The sequence below is a fragment of the Poromitra crassiceps genome, assembly GCF_964638095.1.
Source record: "Poromitra crassiceps genome assembly, chromosome: 3".
NCBI classification, from domain to species: Eukaryota; Metazoa; Chordata; class Actinopteri; order Beryciformes; family Melamphaidae; genus Poromitra; species Poromitra crassiceps.
In genome coordinates this window covers 58,981,462-59,001,461 of record NC_139625.1, presented here as the reverse complement: position 1 = coordinate 59,001,461, position 20,000 = coordinate 58,981,462, and the positions used below count along the sequence as shown (strand labels likewise).

The window sequence follows — 20,000 nt, the reverse complement described above, 5'->3', positions numbered from 1 at the left end:
TGCGGTCAGGGCCACTCAATCCGCTGCTCCGGAACTACTCTGCCGGGACCGGGGGAGGGAGAGGGCTCTGGTACGTAGAGGGACCGGGCTCTGTGGGTTGCCACCCAGCCGGGTTCCTCCCTCGTCTCACCAGGTCTACGACCTGTGCGCTGCACCAGACTCCCCCGCTCCAAACATCTCATTCCGAGGTGATGGTATCTTAGTGGACACCATGCAGTACCAGTACTTGGTGGCACTGCAGTCTCCACTTGCGGCTTGAATGGCCCTCCTAAAAGGCCTCTTGTGGGTTTTTGGGCTTCTTCCTCACGGAAGACGCAGGCTGGGGAGTTAACCCATACTGCTACCCGGGTGCCGTCAAATAATAATGTCTATCAACTTTAATCTCTGGCTGTATCTACTTCCTTTTCCGTCCTTGCCGCAGAGTCTTATTGCCCCTTAGGGGGCACTGCTATAGCGATTAGTGCACTACTGGGATGGTGTCAGATGACATCATCATGTAAAATTATACTGTACATCTTAATTCCAACATGCCTCTTTGCCTTTTTTGCCATTCTGCCCAATTCATGCAGAAAGACTTTGCTCTTGTTGGGCCATAAATGAAAGCACATGTGGAGGTTTACATCAGAAGAGGCCGCTGCATGTTGGCCACATACTGTATGAGAGTGAAGCTGGGCGCAGTCTGTGTTGGTGTAGGTGTGTGTTTAACTTTAAGTGTGTGTGTGTGTGTGTGTGTGTGTTTTGCATGGCTGTCTAGGCCAGAGTCACAGATGTAGCAACTTAAAATGCACCTGGCATAAACAGGATGTCTAGACTACAAACATTTATCCTTTTACCATTGAGGCTCTTGTTTCTTCTTCTTCTTCTTTTTTTTATTTTATTTTCATTTTTTTAGAACAATATACGAACAAGACAAACAGGCTCAGACACAGGAAGAGAGAGAGAAAAACAAACATACATGATTAACATTACGGTGCTACCAGCCATACAAAGTGTTTATGTGCTTGTAGGAGATAATGGACAAGGGATCCCATGTAAGGGGTCCATAAGATACCATCCTTCTTCTTCTTCTTCTTCCTCTTCCTCTTCCTCTTCCTCTTCTTCTTCTTCTTCCTCTTCTTCCTCTTCTTCCACTGATGATGTCATCAGTGACATCATCACTGAACTATAGCCGTGTGTGTGAGAGTGAATTTATGACATCACTGATGATGCCATCAGTGGAATTTAGATGATGTTATCAGTGGAATTTATGACATCACTGATGATGTTATCAGTGGGACAGACAGACAGAGACACAGACCCCCAGCTCCCATTTATATGATGATGATGATATAGATGAGGATATAACAGGAGCGAGTGAAAGCTATTACCAAGTATATGCACTACATTCTCTCCTTGGGCTTCTAGTCATTGAAATCCTAGTGAAATCATACAATTTACTCATTTTGCTGGGGACTCCCCTGCGACCCCTCGTCAAGCTGACGTTCCAGTATATAGGACCAGCTGCCAGCGAGGCTCCAAGTCGAGGTGGACGCAGAAGTATGTGTCAGCCTTGAGTGTTGTCCCTGTGGAGAAGGACAGAGCGGTGCCTTTGAGAGGGCCCCCCTCCCCTCCCCTTCAGTTCCCTCCTGCTCCCCCATCTTGGCTCTAAGTGGGGTCGCGGTCGCCCAGTGATGCTTTTCATTAGCTAAGTGCAACTAGGGGAGAGGAGCAAGAGGCCTTGATTTACTACTGTGCCTGCTGTCTGAGCTTGGGCTACACACACACACACACACACACACACAAACACAACACACATACAGTAGTCCCTCACACATAAGAACACATACTCTCCTCCTCTGTCTTTGCCTCTTAGGCGGCTCTCCCTTCATCCCCTTTCTTTTCTTTGTGTCCATCTCCACTCATTTTGCATCTTCTCCCTCCCACCTTCTCTCTCTCCACCTTTCTCGGGAGTCTCCTCCTAACACACGACATTGAGGACAAGGCTTGTGATTTTTTCAGGGCTGTCTGCACTGGCTTGTCTCTTGGATCGCCGCTTCCACATGTGTGCCACATACTTCCAAATGTCCGTTTGGCAGAAGTCAGAGAAACAGATTTGTTTTCACGTCCGCACACGTCCTCTTTTCAAATTGCACAAAGGATTGAAAATGGACTCCAAGTGTCGTTAAAGGCTTAAATGAACTAAAAAGAGGACAGTGGCGTTTTTCTGTCTTTTGGATGCTAATGGTGATATTATTCAAAACACCATTAGCTGAGAATGAATTAAGCTTTCACCATGCCAGTGGTTGGGTTTTCCTCATAAATTTATAGTGATCATCTGTGGGATTCTTGTTTTCTTGATTTTGGCGACACCCTTGGTGATAAGCGGTCATTGCTTTGGTGTTTCGCAGTCAGTAGACTGCAACTGCTGTTGTTGCTTGAATCACTCATGTACAGCAGGGCCGTGCAGAGACCCTTAGAGGGGCAGGGGCTCAAAAGTTAAAGAAGGGCACAACACCGCGGTGCGGGGCAGTTTCACTGTTGCTGACCCGCCAGTCAGTCGGAGCTCAGCAGCTGGGCAGGATGGCGAAGGCATGACCCGCCCATCTCTGCCTCTGATTGGCACAGGAGACGAGGAGAGACGCAGGATAGGATAGCCAAGCGAATGTGATTGAATCAACAATCGGCGGGCGGGTCATGCCTTCGCCATCCTGGGAAGGAAATATTGTGCACGTCACAGAGACGCAAAGGATTACTTAACACATTTCTACCTTCAAAAGGCTTCCTTCCTCAAACTTGGGGTGCTGTGAAAACACATAGATCAGGAGATCAGGACTGCTCTACACACCAACTCAAAATCAAGCCTTTATCTATCAATTTATATCATTTCAAAGTTAAAGTCTCACATTTGTACGTAGAAATGAGTATGTGTGAAACTCAGGGTGCTGTGAAAACACATTGCTCCATAATTTCTGACAATGACTGATATATTGTTTGTGTTCAGGATAAGCCTGACTATACTGTACGCTAACCTAAAAGTCAAATGTACTCATGACAGTAATCATGTTTACTGTCATGAGTAGGCACCCCTCAAAGGCCCACTAAAAACCTGGTCAAAAGAAAGTAGAAAGTAATAGGAATATAGCAAAATGTGCATTTAATGACAGGGAAAAGTTGTGGATTATGACTTGAACTTGAACGGTCTAACTTTATGTAGAGGCAAGTCATTTCACACAGTGCGATGGCAGAACATTCTGCCATGGGGGTAACGAGACTGATGTCATTCGTTAGTGAATTGACTCCCTAATGACAAGCCTAATTGGGAGCCCCAGTAAAAATCTCACTTCATGAAGCTGTGAGAAGTGGAGACACAGTGTGTGAGCTGCTGCCAGCAAGCTCCGACCGAGGGCCATGAGAGAGGTGCCTGTTCTTCACTACTCTCTCTCTCTCTCTCTCTCTCTCTCTCTCTCTCTCTCTCTCTGTTATCTCTTGCTATCTCAGCCACTGAGGCCCTTTCTCTCTTTCTCTGAAGAAGGTAGAATCCCAGATGCTGTGTGGCATCCGTCCAAGAACCATTTGCACTCCTGTTGTGGCGATACCCGCTGTGGGCCTGTGTGCCAGTGTACGGCATTCAAGTTTTTGTGTGTTTGTGTGCGTGCATGTGTGTGTGTGTGTGTGTGTATGTGTGTACCGGTATGTGTGTACATGTGTGTGTGTGTGTGTGTGTGTGTGTGTGTGTGTGTGCGTGTGCGTGCGTGCATCCGTGTGTGAATGTGTGCAAACACATGGTTGTATTTTATTTATTTTTGTATCCTACCTCATCCATCATTGCTTGACAGGGCACATTGACCCCAGTTGCCGTGGGAGCCCAGGTAACCATGGCACCTGCCTGTGACACAGCTGGCTGTATCTGATTGGTTTAGCCAGCGGCTTGCTTTCTGCCAGCTCATCTTTAACATCAGGGCTGTAGAGTGGCACCAAGGTGCTTCAACCGCTATTTATAAACCCAGCCTGGTCCACACTGCAAGAAATCTCTGTCTTAACAAGTTATTAAGTCTTACTGTAAGTCAGGTTCAAATCTAGTTTAATTAGAGTATCGGCCCCCCCTTAGGCTCGCCCGCTGCATGGGCTCGTCATGCGCAGTTCGGCTGCTGCGCGGGCTCGCCCACAGCTCAGCTGCTGTATGGCCTCGCCTGCCCTATTGGCATGTGCAGCGCACAATTGCTCAACTTGGCATCACTGATGACATCACTGTCACTGATGATTGCCTATGACATCACTGATGATGTCACCATGCCTATGACATCATCAGCACCTATGACATCATCAGTGATGTCATAAGAGGATTTTGGTCAATCATGATGTCACTGATGATGTCATAGACATTGTGACATCATCAGTGGGACAGAAATTGAGACAGACAGACCGATAGATATTGCCCACTTGCTCACTTTTATATGAAGGAGTGAAAACTTCTGCCAGTGGAGTGAGGTCATTCTACATTTTCCAGCACACTTCAATCAAAATCAGACTTCTCAAAAGAGAAAAAAGGAAGAAAAAAAGTTAATATCTTGAAACAAGACAAAGTTATATGTGGTGGCCTGCAGAAACCTTTCACATGTCGCTGCTGCACATTTTTGGGAATGAGCTAAAGAAGGTTGAAAATGAGTTTGGCAGGTATTTTGAGATTTTGAGTGATTTGGTTACTTTCATCTGCGTAGTACATGATGCTGAATAATTATTTTCATAAAACAAAGGGGAAAGTATTTATTTTTATGGTTTTAGTGGAATGCCACTGTAGAAAATACAATGTTGTGGAATGTTTAAAGCCATTTTTCTCACATTTTACTTTTAGACACATAACAGATTAAAATTCTCCTAACTTTTGATCTGAGAGAGCTATCTCAGTCATTCAAAAAGTTATATATAGGGGAGAGTTTCTACTTTATGAAAATGTAACAAAAAAGTCAACCATGTGAAGGGTTTTTGCAGTCCACCACACATATATGAGTGCATTTAAGAATTTGATTTAATTCAGGATGATTCTTGAAACAAGTTGATTTGAGTTGGAAATGATGTCATTCCACTGACAAATATTTTCACTTGTAAGACAAGTTAAAATGGAGTCAATACTACATGAAATGACTCATTAAGAGAGAGAAATATATTGATATTTTTTGCAGTGGCATGTTTGGCTAACATGAGCTGTTAAAACACTTGCAACGGGAAGCTGCCCATATCTCAGATTTGGGCTAAGTCTCATGGCAAACATTTGTGACAGTTTGCAGTTATATGTAAAAAGTCTCCTTCCGATCTGGGAAATCCACACACAGCTTATTGTATCATCACACTGAGGAGAAATAGTGGAAACATTATGGATGGCTGGTTAGTAAACATGACGCCGATATACAGTGTTGGGGGTAACTCATTACAAAAGTAACATATTACATGTAATATATTACTTTTAGCAGTAACTCAGTAATATAACTTCAGTGTTTGGAATAACGCCGTTTAAAAGAACGGCGTTAGGTAACGCCGTTATTTTTTCTGTAACGGGGTAATCTAACTAATTACTGTTTCCGTCGTTACAACGCCGTTATCGTTACTGAACGCTAAATGTGGTGCGTTACCATGAAATGATTGAGTAAACTACCCGTAGCCTACACTAGTGTTGTCAAGTGAGGAGACCGGGTGGGTTAACATAACGAGATAAACGATTATGATTGGCTAAGGCAGAGTCATGTGTTTCATGGTAGCCAATCGGAGCCAGTGTTACACACGAGCCAGGAGTCAGGACACGGGCGACACACACACACACACACACACACAGACACACCAAACAGATTCGAGGAAGCAGCAGAAATGGCGAGTCCGGAGTAGAGAGCTGCGCGGGCCTGAAATTTCGGCCCGAGCCCTCCCCGGCCCGTGACATGCAGACCCGTGCCCGATCCAGCCCGTTGCGAGGCCCGAAGCCAATATTACGATATAATGACACATCTCTCTCCCTCTCTGTTCTGCGTGCTGCGCAGCCTCTCTCTGTCTGTCTCTCTATTTGACTCTCTCTCTCTCTCTCTCTCTGTGTTCGGGAGCTGTCCGCTCGCTGTACATGGGTTAGGCACAAACGGCTTGTTTCTTTCTCTATCTCTCTTCGGGAGCTGTCTACAGCTACTAACGTCACGTGAGGGTCTGTGTGTGGCTGGGGGAGTGTCTGTGCACTCCTCTTTGTCTGACTGTGCTCCGCTGTGTAAAATCAAGCGAGTACGCTAATACAACATTATTTAATTGAATTATTGAAACGGCCCGACCCCGGACCTATTAATTAAAAATAAATAAAAAAACAAGCCCGGCCTCGGCCCGTTTTGGTCGGCCCGAGGGGCCCGTGAGGGTACCCTCAGGTTTGCAGCAATCCATGAAAATTTGACATTTTCAAGGTGGAGATAACGCAAATAGTTACTTTCCCTGGTACACCAGGGCTCCCTTGTAAATGAGAGCTTGCTCTCAAGGGACTCTCCCTGTATAAATAAAGGTAAAAAAAAAAAAAAAAAAAAAAAAAAAACTAGTTACTTTTATTATAGAGTAATTCAGTTACTAACTCAGTTACTTTTTGGAACAAGTAGTTAGTAACTATAACTAATTACTTTTTTAAAGTAACGTTCCCAACACTGTATAACTTATTACTTATAGGATTTCAGTAATATTATACCAGTTACTTTGTCAAGTAACTCAAGTTACAAATTGAGTTACATTTGATTAAATCAAAGCACATATTTAAAAAAGATACAATCATTTCCCAATCAAACTGTGTGTTTTTATGCAAATAACCACTATAGATGACAATAACAAAGGAAAAAGATAACATTTCGAATTTTGGATTGTCTACACTGACTTCAAGGCGGTTGAAATGATTTTTCGGGATGGTTCCGGGGCGGCGATGTCATTCTGCTGCTGCTGTTGTTTTGGTAAAAGTAATGCAAAAGTAGTGTAATAAGTAACGAGTTACTCTACACAGAAAGTAATATTGTAAAGTAACTTATTACTTTCAAATGAAAGTAACTAGTAATATGTAGTATATTACATTTTGAAAGTAACTTGCCCAACACTGCCGATATATGATTCATTTCCCACATTTTGTTCTACTACATCTCCCAGGATCCTATTCCTCCTGTCCTCTTCAGCACTGCTTGAGCAAACACGGCGGCTAAGTAACTAGGTCAGCTCGACTTAGATCAGTTCACCTTAGTGAAAGTGTGCAGACTGGAGTGTGTCTGTGGCCCTCTGTTTAAGCCTGAGGTGCTGTTCAGTGTATCAACAAACTCACAGAAGAAAGGCTCGCTTGTGAGAAGGGTGGGAGTGTGTTTTTGTAAAGTGGCATGTGAGGCATATTATTGAAACAAGGGAGTATTCTCGGACTCAGACAGAGCTTCATAGCATATTATATTCTTTTTTTTCAACCCCAATCGCCAGAATAAAATGTCAGTCAGACAGAGCGTCATAGCATACTAATATAAACCAGAATAAAATGTCAGTCAGACAGAGCTTCATAGCATACTAATATAAACCAGAATAAAATGTCAGTCAGACAGAGCTTCATAGCATACTAATATAAACCAGAATAAAATGTCAGTCAGACAGAGCTTCATAGCATACTAATATAAACCAGAATAATGTCAGTCAGACAGAGCTTCATAGCATAAACCAGAATAAAATATCAGTCAGACAGAGCTTCATAGCATACTAATATAAACCAGAATAATGTCAGTCAGACAGAGCTTCATAGCATAAACCAGAATAAAATGTCAGTCAGACAGAGCTTCATAGCATACTAATATAAACCAGAATAAAATGTCAGTCAGACAGAGCTTCATAGCATACTAATATAAACCAGAATAAAATATCAGTCAGACAGAGCTTCATAGCATACTAATATAAACCAGAATAAAATGTCAGTCAGACAGAGCTTCATAGCATACTAATATAAACCAGAATAAAATATCAGTCAGACAGAGCTTCATAGCATACTAATATAAACCAGAATAAAATGTCAGTCAGACAGAGCTTCATAGCATACTAATATAAACCAGAATAAAATATCAGTCAGACAGAGCTTCATAGCATACTAATATAAACCAGAATAAAATGTCAGTCAGACAGAGCTTCATAGCATACTAATATAAACCAGAATAAAATGTCAGTCAGAGCTTCATAGCATACTAATATAAACCAGAATAAAATGTCAGTCAGACAGAGCTTCATAGCATACTAATATAAACCAGAATAAAATGTCAGTCAGACAGAGCTTCATAGCATACTAATATAAACCAGAATAATATGTCAGTCAGACAGAGCTTCATAGCATACTAATATAAACCAGAATAATATGTCAGTCAGACAGAGCTTCATAGCATAAACCAGAATAAAATGTCAGTCAGACAGAGCTTCATAGCATACTAATATAAACCAGAATAATATGTCAGTCAGACAGAGCTTCATAGCATAAACCAGAATAACATGTCAGTCAGACAGAGCTTCATAGCATACTAATATAAACCAGAATAAAATGTCAGTCAGAGCTTCATAGCATACTAATATAAACCAGAATAAAATGTCAGTCAGACAGAGCTTCATAGGGAGGTACGGTGGTGCAGTGGTAAGCACTATCGCCTCACAGCTCGAAGGTCGGGGTTCGATTCCCACCTGGGGACGAGGTGAACGCTGAAGGAATGCGTGCCCGTCCGCATGTCCTCGAGTGCCCACCGCCCGGGTGGGGTCGGCAAAAGGGCCTTTCTGTGTGGAGTTTGCATGTTCTCCCCGTGCCTCCCGGGGGTTTCCTTCATATAGGAACCCCCTTCACAAAAACATGCAATATCCTGGTTGCTAGTGTGGTTCCTCCTCTGGTCGTTAAGGGCGTCTGTTCAGAGAGAGGGGAACTGGTTGGAATAGCGTGAACCTCCCACGTGCTATGTCCTACCGGTGAAGCTTCCTCTGTCAGGTGAAAAGAAGCGGCTGACTGACTGCCCATGTCTCGGAGGAAGCATGGAGCCAGTCTCAGCTCTCCCCAGATTGGCAGAGGGAGTAGCAACCAGGATTGAGAAATCAAATGAGCACTAATGGGGGATAAAATGGGATAAAAAATCGGGGGGCGGGGGGGAAAAATAAAAATAAATAAAGACAGAGCTTCATATCATACTAATATAAACCAGAATAAAATGTCAGTCAGACAGAGCTTCATAGCATACTAATATAAACCAGAATAAAATGTCAGTCAGACAGAGCTTCATAGCATACTAATATAAACCAGAATAAAATGTCAGTCAGACAGAGCTTCATACTAATATAATTATTTTTCTTTTGAACCTATTCGCCAGAATAAAATTTTACATTCTTGGAATGTAAAATATGAACAATTTCGAACAAAAATACGTTGCAGTTCACGTTACTAAAACGTCTGCATTTTATGTCTACAATCTCAACATGCATTTGAAACAAAACGGCAGTTAATTTTAACACCTCGCTGCCTTCCCGATGTTAAACACAAATAAAACAAGTTTGGTTATGTTTAGGCTAGGGATGCACTATATATCGGCGATCATCAGTATCGGCCGATGTTGCAATGTTAATATCGGTTATCGTATTCACATTGAGAGGAAACAATGAGGTAAATCTATGATTTATGGGCTTTTCCAAAAGATTTGGAAATAAAGAAATGCATTTTGCACTTTGTCAAATTCAGTGTTTACAGTATGTACATTTTATTATCATATAAATGTGTTTTTATACAGATCATATCGACATTGGTAAATATCAGTTATGGGCCATAAGAGCAATGTTAATATTGGTTATCGGTATCAGCCAAAATTTTCATATCTGTGCATCCCTAGTTTAGGCAAGCAAAACAACTTTAGTTAACTTAGGCAAGTAAAACAACTTGGTTAGGTTTAGGCAACAAAGCAACTGGATTACACCGTTAAGCCTTCTTGAGGTGTCGTGGGCCTAACTTAACGAAACATTGGTGAAGGAAGGTGCCCACTTGAAAACCCCAATGACATGCTTCATACTGCTGTTGGCTAGGGTAGGTAACTGGTGATTTGTGTCTTGTTTATTAGTTTGTTAGCCTGTTAGCTTGTTTTATTCTGGATTGGGCTTCTAAATGTGTTTTTCCTCGGATTTTGGCACAAGGGATAGTAACATCTTGTCCTGTGTATTAATTAATAGTCAACTAAAGCAACTTGGCTGCACCTTATTAAAATCACTTTCCAGTGAATCGAATGCTCCGGGATCCTCCTTTACTTCAACTTGGTTAAGGTTTAGGGTTATGGTTTGGATGGAGTTCAAACCGAAAGTAAAAACACAACATGCCTCACTTGGGAGTCGAGCTGGTGCGTTCTCGCTTGCAGGATGGGGACGCAGGTCCGCCAACCCCACCCCTACTCCCATAGCCCACTTCAGTCACATACTTCAACACGAGACAGTCTTTAGACGTGAATAAGGGCGACTGGGCTCCCCCCCCCCCCTCTTCTTTTTTTCAGTGTGGATAATAATAATAAGTAATATTATTAAGTATATTATACTTGCAAGTTGAAGTTTTATATGTGCCAAGGACGCTTGATCCTTCCTACCTAGTTCCTTTATACCTGTCCTTCTCTTTTGTCTCCTTCACCTTCCTCTTCCGCTCTGGTACTTTCTATTCAGAACACATGGACACTAGTCTCCTCAGCATGCAGCTGACATGCACACTGCTTGCTTTGCGCTCCATAATGAACACGGGTGTAACTTCATCTCTTGCTGTATTTAGGGCCAACCTGATTAACCTAACAGCATTAAAGAGGTGTCTGCGCTAACCTTTCCCGCGACAACACACTATACTCTTTACACACCCCCGGCGCTCGGCGGCAGCGGCGGCTCGCTTTTAGCGGCTCGCTGTGTCTGGCTCTGCGCAGCCCAGCTCAAGGTCAGCCATCGCTCCTCTCTGGAGCTTAGCGAGTGTGCCACAGTGTGACAAAAGCCATTAAGATGTAGGGAGATAGGGGAGTAAGAAACGCTGAGAAAGACACTTTTATAAAAGCTTTGAGCCAAATTGACTGCAGCACATGGAGGAGAAGAAGAAAGAAAGGGAGGAGGACTGGGGAACTTCACAATCCCAACCAGACTCAGAGCTCAAAGATGACGAAGAAAAGGATTACAAGACTGTGGCCTTCATCAGTGAGCCACATCACACCTGGCTGCTCAGAAGGAGCAGCAGCAGTGGTGCTGATAGAACAAACTGTATTACTAATAGTAGTAGTAATGATAGTCGTAATATTAGCTAATATTAACAGTAGTAGTAGTAGTAGTAGTTATTTTGGACGGATTGCCAGTGCCATGATGTAAACAAACTGGCATTTAAAGGGTTACAATTCTGAGTAGGAATGAAATGTTGGTACCTCAGGGGAGGAGAGATGCTACAAATGAGGGATTTCTTTTTTTTTTTACCACCCATCCACATTTTTGTGACACTCATGTTAGAGGATGGATTCCGGTGAATTTGTTAATTTATTAAATCTAACAAATTAGAGCATAGACGACTAGACAATAGAATAGACAATTCATTTCTACCCCTGTAATTATACAATACATGCAGTGTCTTAACTCTTTCCACTTGCTAGCTTGGGGATTGCACAGGACACCATTTTCCAATAAATTGTCATTCATTCATCCATTTATTCATTCATTGATTCATTTAGGGGGGAGCAAGGTGGCTGTAAAATATTGGTCTCAATAACGAGTAGCAATGTTCACAGTCCAGTGGAGCCCAACCCCAGGCGGCCTCGGCCCAGCTGCACAAATACACAAAGGAAATGACATCATCATCATGACTCACTCAGCTCAGGAGGTTCTTCACAGTGAGGGACGGTGGGAGAAGTGAGAAAGGACAGCACTCTGTAGAGAGCCAGGAGAGGATTTGCTCTCCTTGGTCTGACATTGAGCGACAAGCTCCACTAGAGACAAACTGTCAGAAGATGAGACGAGAAATAAGAGAAAGAGGAGATTATGAAATTGATGATCAAATGCGCATATGTCCTCCTCATTGTATTTTTCTTTCATTTTTACGGCGTGGCCACTAGGGACTGCAAGTACTGTAGGCTACCTAATGCACTAGGTCTGTAAGCATTTAATAATTTCACACACGTGTACTTGTGACAATAAATATCAGAAAGGCTAGTGTTTTTTTTGGGAAGGCTTAGCCTTCTCTAGCGGCTAGAGAAGGCTAGAGTCTGTAGGTTGTAGGCTAGAGTCTAGCCTACAGCACCCACCGCCCCTGGAAGGTGGGTCTTTCATGGGTTTAGATCTTATCCTCTGAACTTAACCTGCCCAGGAGGAGCAGGGTAGCCATGCAGCATAAGTTGCCATGGTGATCTATCTCGGTAAGAAGTGAACTAGCGTCGTAGCACAGCAAACCCAGGGTTAAACCTGAAGTTACCTTGCTAAGCCACTAATCATGCTTTGTGGTACAGGCCTAATGTTCAGCTGTTTGGAATGAAAATCACATTCTAACACAGTGTTGGAAATTTCCATACGCATCATGAATGAATCAGCTAAGACATGGAATTAATTTGAGAAAGGTATTTTTTTCCACCTGCTATTAATGCATCAACACTGTTTTTCTGTGGGGTCCAATCAGGTTTCGATGTTTTGCTAGAGCTGACGTGTCCTCAGGCTGCACCGAGGATGTTTTAGCACCCTAAACACACACATGCACATGCACACGCGCACACGCACACGCACGCGCACACACACACACACACACACACACACACACACACACACACACACGTATACCCCGGATACATCGTTCCTAGAGTTTGAGAGGCTGTTGTTGGCTGCTGTGAGGCCTTTTTCTCTCCTCTCCATCATTAATTAGTCATTTAATTAGACAACTTCAAAGTGAAAACATCCTCTGTTGGTGTGTGTGTGTGTGTGTGTGTGTGTGTGTGTGTGTGTGTGTGTGTGGGGGGGGGGGGTCTTATGAAAATGTGCAAAGGGATGTGACAGGCCTTTTTATCCTTTATTTTTATTACAATAAAACCATATCATGGTGCAAACATTTCCATATTAACACAAAGCTTTAATAAAGTAAACCAGCCACACGCTGTCATGACTGGCAAAGAGAGACAAATTAAATACAACCATAAAACAAGAGACAGCATATAAACACATCTCACCCCAAACAAACAAGGAGAAAAAAACATCAATATGACAAACATAGACACAGGCAAACTGGCCAAATGACATCAATAACAGATCCAAAATCCAAGTGCAGCATAAAAGAATATCACTATTGAATATTATATGTGTTTGGATTGGCTGATTGGCTGTGTGGGCGTGCTGGCATGAACTCAACTGGACCCTCTTCTCTCTCTCCCCATCAGCCTGAAGAGTTGGAGGGCGTCCACACACACCACTTCAAGTTGAAGGCATTCAAGAAGTGCAAGAGCTGTGATATATGCAAGCAGGCCATCGTCAAGGAGGGCCTCGTCTGCAAAGGTGAGTGGCTGCATGGAACTGGGCCAATGGTTGATTCTCTTCACCTGCATATTCATATTCAGGGTTGCAGGGGGCTGGGGCCTCTCCCAGCATGCATTGGGGCAGAAGACAGGGAAACGCAGAGAAACAGATACTTGCATTCAATTTCGGGGCAATTGAGGTAGTTTTCAGACCTGATAGTCGGGTTCTTTGGTTCGGACCGGACGCGAGAATGATACATCGTAGGGATGCTCCGATCGATCAACCAGCGGTAACTATGAACTCGGAGAATTCCGATAATGCTTTATATGCGCCAATTGATGACGCAAAACACGTGAGCCATTTCTGGGCAGAGTTGTGGTCAACGGTCGCATGCAAACACAGCTAAAACATCTGGCCGGTGTCATTACAAAGTGTGAGACAGACACAACACATGCCATCTGTAATGTATGCCAGAATAAAATACCTTGTGGAAGAAGCAAGCTGTTGGTCAACAGACAGCCAAGCAGGAGGACAGCAGCTCGTCATGTCTTCACGTTCACCCCAGTTCTCCATGCTGTTCCACTGAGGCTAGCTAACGTTAACTCTTAGCGTGAATTTACAATGCAGTTAGCTTGCTAGCATTAGCTACGAAACAGCCGGCTGGTTAACGTTTGTTTTGCTAGTCTTTACTCCTCTTATCCTGGATATAACATCAGAGTGCGACACCAAACGATGTAAACAGGTCAGGTCGGAGGTAACACGGGGGCTCGAACCTGCGACCCTCGTCTCGGTAGGCAGGGAATCTACTGCTGCACTACTGGGATGCCCAGTTTGAACAACTATTGTGTTACATAATAGTAATAGGTGATACATGGTGAACATTTACCCTTTATATGAAAATGAGCATTATTACTTGAAACACATCTTGTTTTCCCGCAAACGCCATTTTAACCGTGGATGGTTTGCTGAGCTTGGGTGCTCTTAAATCTTAACTTAAAAAGTCTTTAAGTCTATGTGCCCATCGGTCTTTGTGTCTTCATCTGTGTGCATGTACGTATGTATTGTACGTACAGTAGGTATGTAAGTCTATGTGTCTCTTTGGTGTGCTCCCCCTTATAAGCCCCTGCCTCTCCCTCCACAGTCACATGGTTTTGATTCTAATTTGAGGAGAACTAAAGGTTTTATTCTCACTCCGAGGAAAATCCAGGGGATATTATAGCAAGATGACTCTCAGGCCGCCTCGGATTTCTCCTTTTCTCTCCTCTTTCCTCCCTCTCTCGTCCACTTCTTCCCTCTATCGTGCTCCTCTCCCAAACACAAACACAACGTTGAGTTGACAAACACACAGGAGCCGAGCATCGGGGCCTGTGTGAGGGCTTTGGCTGAGGATTTGCTGTTAAAATTAGCATGACTGCTGCTGCATTAGCCCAGATAAGAGGGGAGAGAGGGGAAGGGAGGGGGTGCAGAGCGAGGCAGAATAGGGAGAGAGAAATTGGGGTATAGGGGGATTGTGAAATAGACATGGAAAACAATGGCGGCAGAAGAGAGGGAGAGTGCAAAGACGAGCACAGGAGAATGACGTTCTCCGTCCCCTCACCTTTGTTCATCATTCTCTATGTCAATATACAGTACAGTACTTGCTAGAAGTCCAGTGGCCTCCTGAAGCCGAGGGGGAATTCCGGTTGTGGCAATTAAGGCCAATGCAAGTACCAAAAACTGCAGTTCCTCGAATGGCCAATTGAGGCTGGCTGCAAAAGGGAGTCATTCCCCATTCACCCCCATGTTAAAATGCCCGACTTTACAGCTGGTAAAAAAAAACAGTTTTGTTCTCTATAGCTTTACATACATTTCACCGTTCATGACAACCATACGGGGGGGGGACATGTACTGTGACCCACTACTTCTCACTAGGGGCTTCACAGACTAGTCGACTATCAAAACCACTATCAACACTGTGCATCATAGTCGACTAATCATTCATCTGTGGTTTTAGGAATAAATCAATGAATCAATTCAAATTTGTTTGAACAATCATTTTCTACATTATGCCATATTTAAGGTATTTAGAGTTGGATAGACTCTTGTCTATGTTGTTCCTGCAGTCAAACAGTCAGTATCTCCAGCTCAGACAAGTTGCTGGGGTTTAGCAGCTCATTTGTTAACAGCCTCACAGAGCCCATTGAGGCCAGGGAAAGGGAAGTTTGGGGCCCCCTGCTGGAACTGCTACCTCTGCCAGCTGATCCCGCATAAGCCATTGAAGATGGATGGAGATGGATGGTCCCATTTAGGGTAAATATGATAAGGCAGACTATGTTTTGGGGCATGATTGACAGGTCACCTGTCCATTGATAGTCAAGTCAAGTCAAGTTAATTTGTTTAGCCCCAATTCACAAGCATGTCTCAGAGGGCTTTACGGAGAATATGTCTAGATAGGTCTAGCTAAGCACCATCAATAAACAGGGTTGAACAATCTTATGTTATAGAGGAGTGGGGGAGGAGAGAATAGGGGAGAGGGGGGGAGAAGGGAGAGAGGAGTGAGATGGGGAACAGAAGGGAGAGAGGGGGGGAGGGAGGGAGGGAGAGAAGAGACAGAGCAGAACAAATAGGGTAGGCTATATTGGAGCTGGGTGATACGGTTGAAATCAATATCAGGATAATCATAAGGATCATTCTCAATACCAATGTATATCACAATATGGTTCATGTAAGCAAAGTCACATTTAACAAGCAAAGTCATGTTTAATAATTTAATTATCATATATTATAATTACCTGTCAATTGTCATATCATCACGATATGATACCACTGAAAAACTGCATACAGCTGTTACTCATTTCACTTGGCCACTCCGCTGCAGCACCACCGCCACAGCCGAAACAGCATCGGCACCCTAGAACCAGGCAACAGAGCTTCCAAACCAAACAAGCGTACAGCTGCAGACATTCTAACTACTCTAACCTTAACCTTAGCCTAACCTGTCCTCTCCTAACCTACTCTAATCTAATCTAATCTGAGCCTGAACTACTGTATATATGGTAACAATCCCCCAAAAATCTAGCTGATCTACAGCCTAACCTAAACTATTCTAACCTACCCCAGGCCCCCTGCCAGCCACGGGGCAAGGCACGGCCACACCGTGGCAGCCACAGGCTGCGACCTGTCTTGGCATGATGCCAGGGTCACCTCTAGATGCGTGCAAGAAAACCCGGGGACAAACCTAAATAAAAAACCCATGGGCTAAACATTATACAGAGATAAAATTGCCAAAAGAAAAATTGAAAAGGTAAAGATGAGAGTTGAGTTCAAAATGTTGAGTCTTTAAATGTGCATAATTTCATAGGAATGAGATGAGTTAGCCAATAGGAAAGGGGGGCGAAATATGTGTAAGTGATATGACAATTCCGCGGGGGTGCATTGGTGGCATCATCTGAGAAGGGGAAGAAAAAAAGGGCGGGGAGAGAGGACAGGGGTCAGTAGTGGCGACGAGGGAGCGGCCAGGGCAACGACCAGTGATGAAAGTGACCTGGGGCCGGTTGCACCAACGGGTCTTAAGCTAAGTCGGTCGTAACTTTACGACCTAACAGCTACGCCGGTTGTACCAACAGGACGTAAGCCTTTTTCTCACTAAGACCGGTCGTAAATATTATGCCTAGTCCAGAGCAGGCGTAAGGTGCAGTCATGGGTGCAGTATAAACCGTTTTCACCTGTGTGTTGCGCAATAGCTACAACCCCTCAGCACTCTGGCTGTATTCAGACCCGAGTTATAAACTGGAAACCGGAGTACGTTATAAACGTTATAAATATAGTCACGTTAACAACTAACCAACGCTGGGGGTCCGTATGGGAAGTGGAAATCGAAAAAGGTTAAAAGTTAAATCAATTTGGTCATTCAGTGGCGTTTTACTGCCATGTAAAGTAACGACAAGTAACAGTTAGCCGCTAACATTAGCCACACTATTACAGCCGATTACCCATCAGCGGAGCGTCATTTGACGTCAGCACACTCTTCTAAACAGGTCGCGTGCCGCATTCCAGTGGGCATTCCCATGCTTTCACATGGACGCGCATCGCTACGACCGGCGTAGTTAAGACCAGACGTAAGCCCTGTTGGTGCAACAGGCGTAAGTCCACTCTAAAGACTGGTCTTAACTAAGACCGACGTAGGAGTTAGGACCAGGCATAGTTAAGACCAGTTGGTGCAACCGGCCCCAGATGAGTAGCGGGTAATGGACCAGGGTGAAGACAAGTGGCCTGGTGAGTGGCGACGAATAGCCGGGGCGATGATGAATGAATGACGGGATGATGAGCAGGACCAACAGCGGCCATGAGACAACTTTTTCACCTTCCACCCAGTTCCGCCATTTTGTGTCTAAAAGGCAAGAAGTAACACAGGTGCAACAAAACATTAATGAGGGTTTCCAACTTCCAATCCATTTAGGTGATCCAGTGCCGGGGCTTTTACGTTTTTTACGTTTTACTTTTAAGTTTTATTCCAGGTTTCTGTGCAAAATGGAGTTCTATCTATGTTCTGGTCACATGTTCATCTGGTTATCCATCCTGTCCTTTGCGGTTACCAGAAAGTGTTGCTACAGTAGGCATCCCACTGGTAGAGGTGGGGACTTGTGGCCAGAGATAAGATGTGGTGTGAACTCTGAGTGGGCGTTTTTATGTCTGTGGGTGTGTTGTGTGTGTGTGTGTGTGTGTGTGTGTGTGTGTGTGTGTGTGTGTGTGTGTGTGTGTGTGTGTGTGTGTGTGTGTGTGTGTGTGTGTGTGTGTGTGTGTGTGTGTGTGTGTGTGTGTGTGTGTGTGTGTGTGTGTGTGTGTGTGTGTGTCCTATATCAGCCATGCTCTAACACAGATTGCATTAATTGACTGTATGTTCTTCTGATTTACCATTAGTGTGCTCAGATTTGGAAGCGGATCAGTTCATGGTAGTTGACAACATACAGTACAGCATTATGAACAGTAGACGATACATGTTAATCTATAACAGACATGGGCATTATGAACAGTAGACGACACATGTTACTCTATTCACCTTATGTTCAGACGCGGGGGTGGGCCAAGTTCTTCCGGGTCGTGTTAACACTTCCGGCGGTCACGGCACGAAATACGAAAGAACATCAGAAGAAGATAGTTGTTTTTGTAGCGGACAGTGCAGGGGGTAAAACAAAGAACGTAGCCTAATACTTTGAGCTCGGTACACAGCAATCAAGCATGTATCCACTGTTAGCCAGGTCAGATAACGTTATCGTCGACAATGACGAGCACTTTCTTGTAAAACATACCTGGACTCCAACAAAGAAAGCTTCAGATGGTTTTCTCTCCTCCGAGCGCAGCTCGAGCCACTTACGTCTATAAGACCTGCAGACGTTAACGTAATTCTCTGGAATGCAAGAATTAAAGAGCCAGTTACATGGCATTGCATTCTTAGACATTGCCGTTTGCTTTTATTTGGTATGTTACATACAATTGACTAAATTATTAGTTAATTCTTTTTTTTTGCCGGAAGTCGTCACACGACCACACCCGGGTCAAATGGGCGTGGCTACATAAGGTGAATAACAGACATGTTATTCACATGGGCCCCGGGGGGCAGATGCAGCCCTCATGATGGTACTGCCTGGCCCGGGAGGTCCAAGACAAACCACACCATTTTGATGAAGCTAGAAAAATCAAATGCGATGACCTAAATTTTCTAAATATTTTCAAACAGTTGTGTGTTGTGAGTGTGCTTCTTCCTGAATAAGTGCACAGTATGTTTTCTATAATTTAATCAAGTGATAAAATAAGACGTTATGGCATGACGGGGGAGAAATTGACCCCCGGGCAACAATCTGGGGGTTACTCATGTGGCCCCCCAGGAAAAATAATTGCCCACCCCTGCACTATAGAGACAGTCTGCATGTCTGGGAACGCCCATACAGGCTCTAGGAATGCCCACAATAGACGCTGGTTAGCTGGCTCAGCCTGGCTGGGGGCGTGGTCAGGGTGGGGTAAAAAACCCTGTTCTATCCATTCAGCAAAGTTAGAATTTAGCTGATAGCCCAGCTCAGGCAGACACGATCGGGGATTTAACCACCGCAGTAAACGCACATCTGAGCAGACGTCTTGTGTGCTGCTCTAGAACCCCCAAACCTGTAGTTTAGAGCCGCAGCACCGTTTGGTGAGTCAGCCCATGAGATATATCGGCGGTTTTACCCCACTCACGCGCCAGCCGTTTAACATTTTGTGGGCATTCCCAGACATGCGGACTGTCTCTATAATGTACAAATTATTCAAAATGCCACAGCTGCGTGCATTTGAGCATCGTGACCAAATGGTTGCTCAGTTTTCATTAGTGACTTCAAGTTTTTAATTTGCTCCCTGTGTGATAAAATGTGATTTGTATCCTCTGATTAAGTTAGACCTGTCTAGACTTGTAAAGTGGTCAGGATCACATTGTGAAATGTACATAGTCTAGACCAGTCAGTCTCAGCCTTTCTCATTCCCTAATTTAGTCCATATTAGAGCCACAGACCCCTATTTTATGAGATTTTGTC

General features: G+C 43.9%; 1 protein-coding gene across 1 annotated transcript in view; it reads left to right on the top strand.

The window, feature by feature from the left end:
• The window catches only part of tns1a (tensin 1a), a gene marked incomplete at both ends in the record, with an annotated part of 239,012 nt that overhangs the window by 62,468 nt on the left and 156,544 nt on the right, over nt 1-20,000 (top strand). Inside the window, one exon of the mRNA XM_083634038.1 lies at nt 13,383-13,497. Coding sequence (XP_083490164.1) covers nt 13,383-13,497 — 115 coding nt within the window. The remainder of the gene's footprint in view (nt 1-13,382; nt 13,498-20,000) is intronic.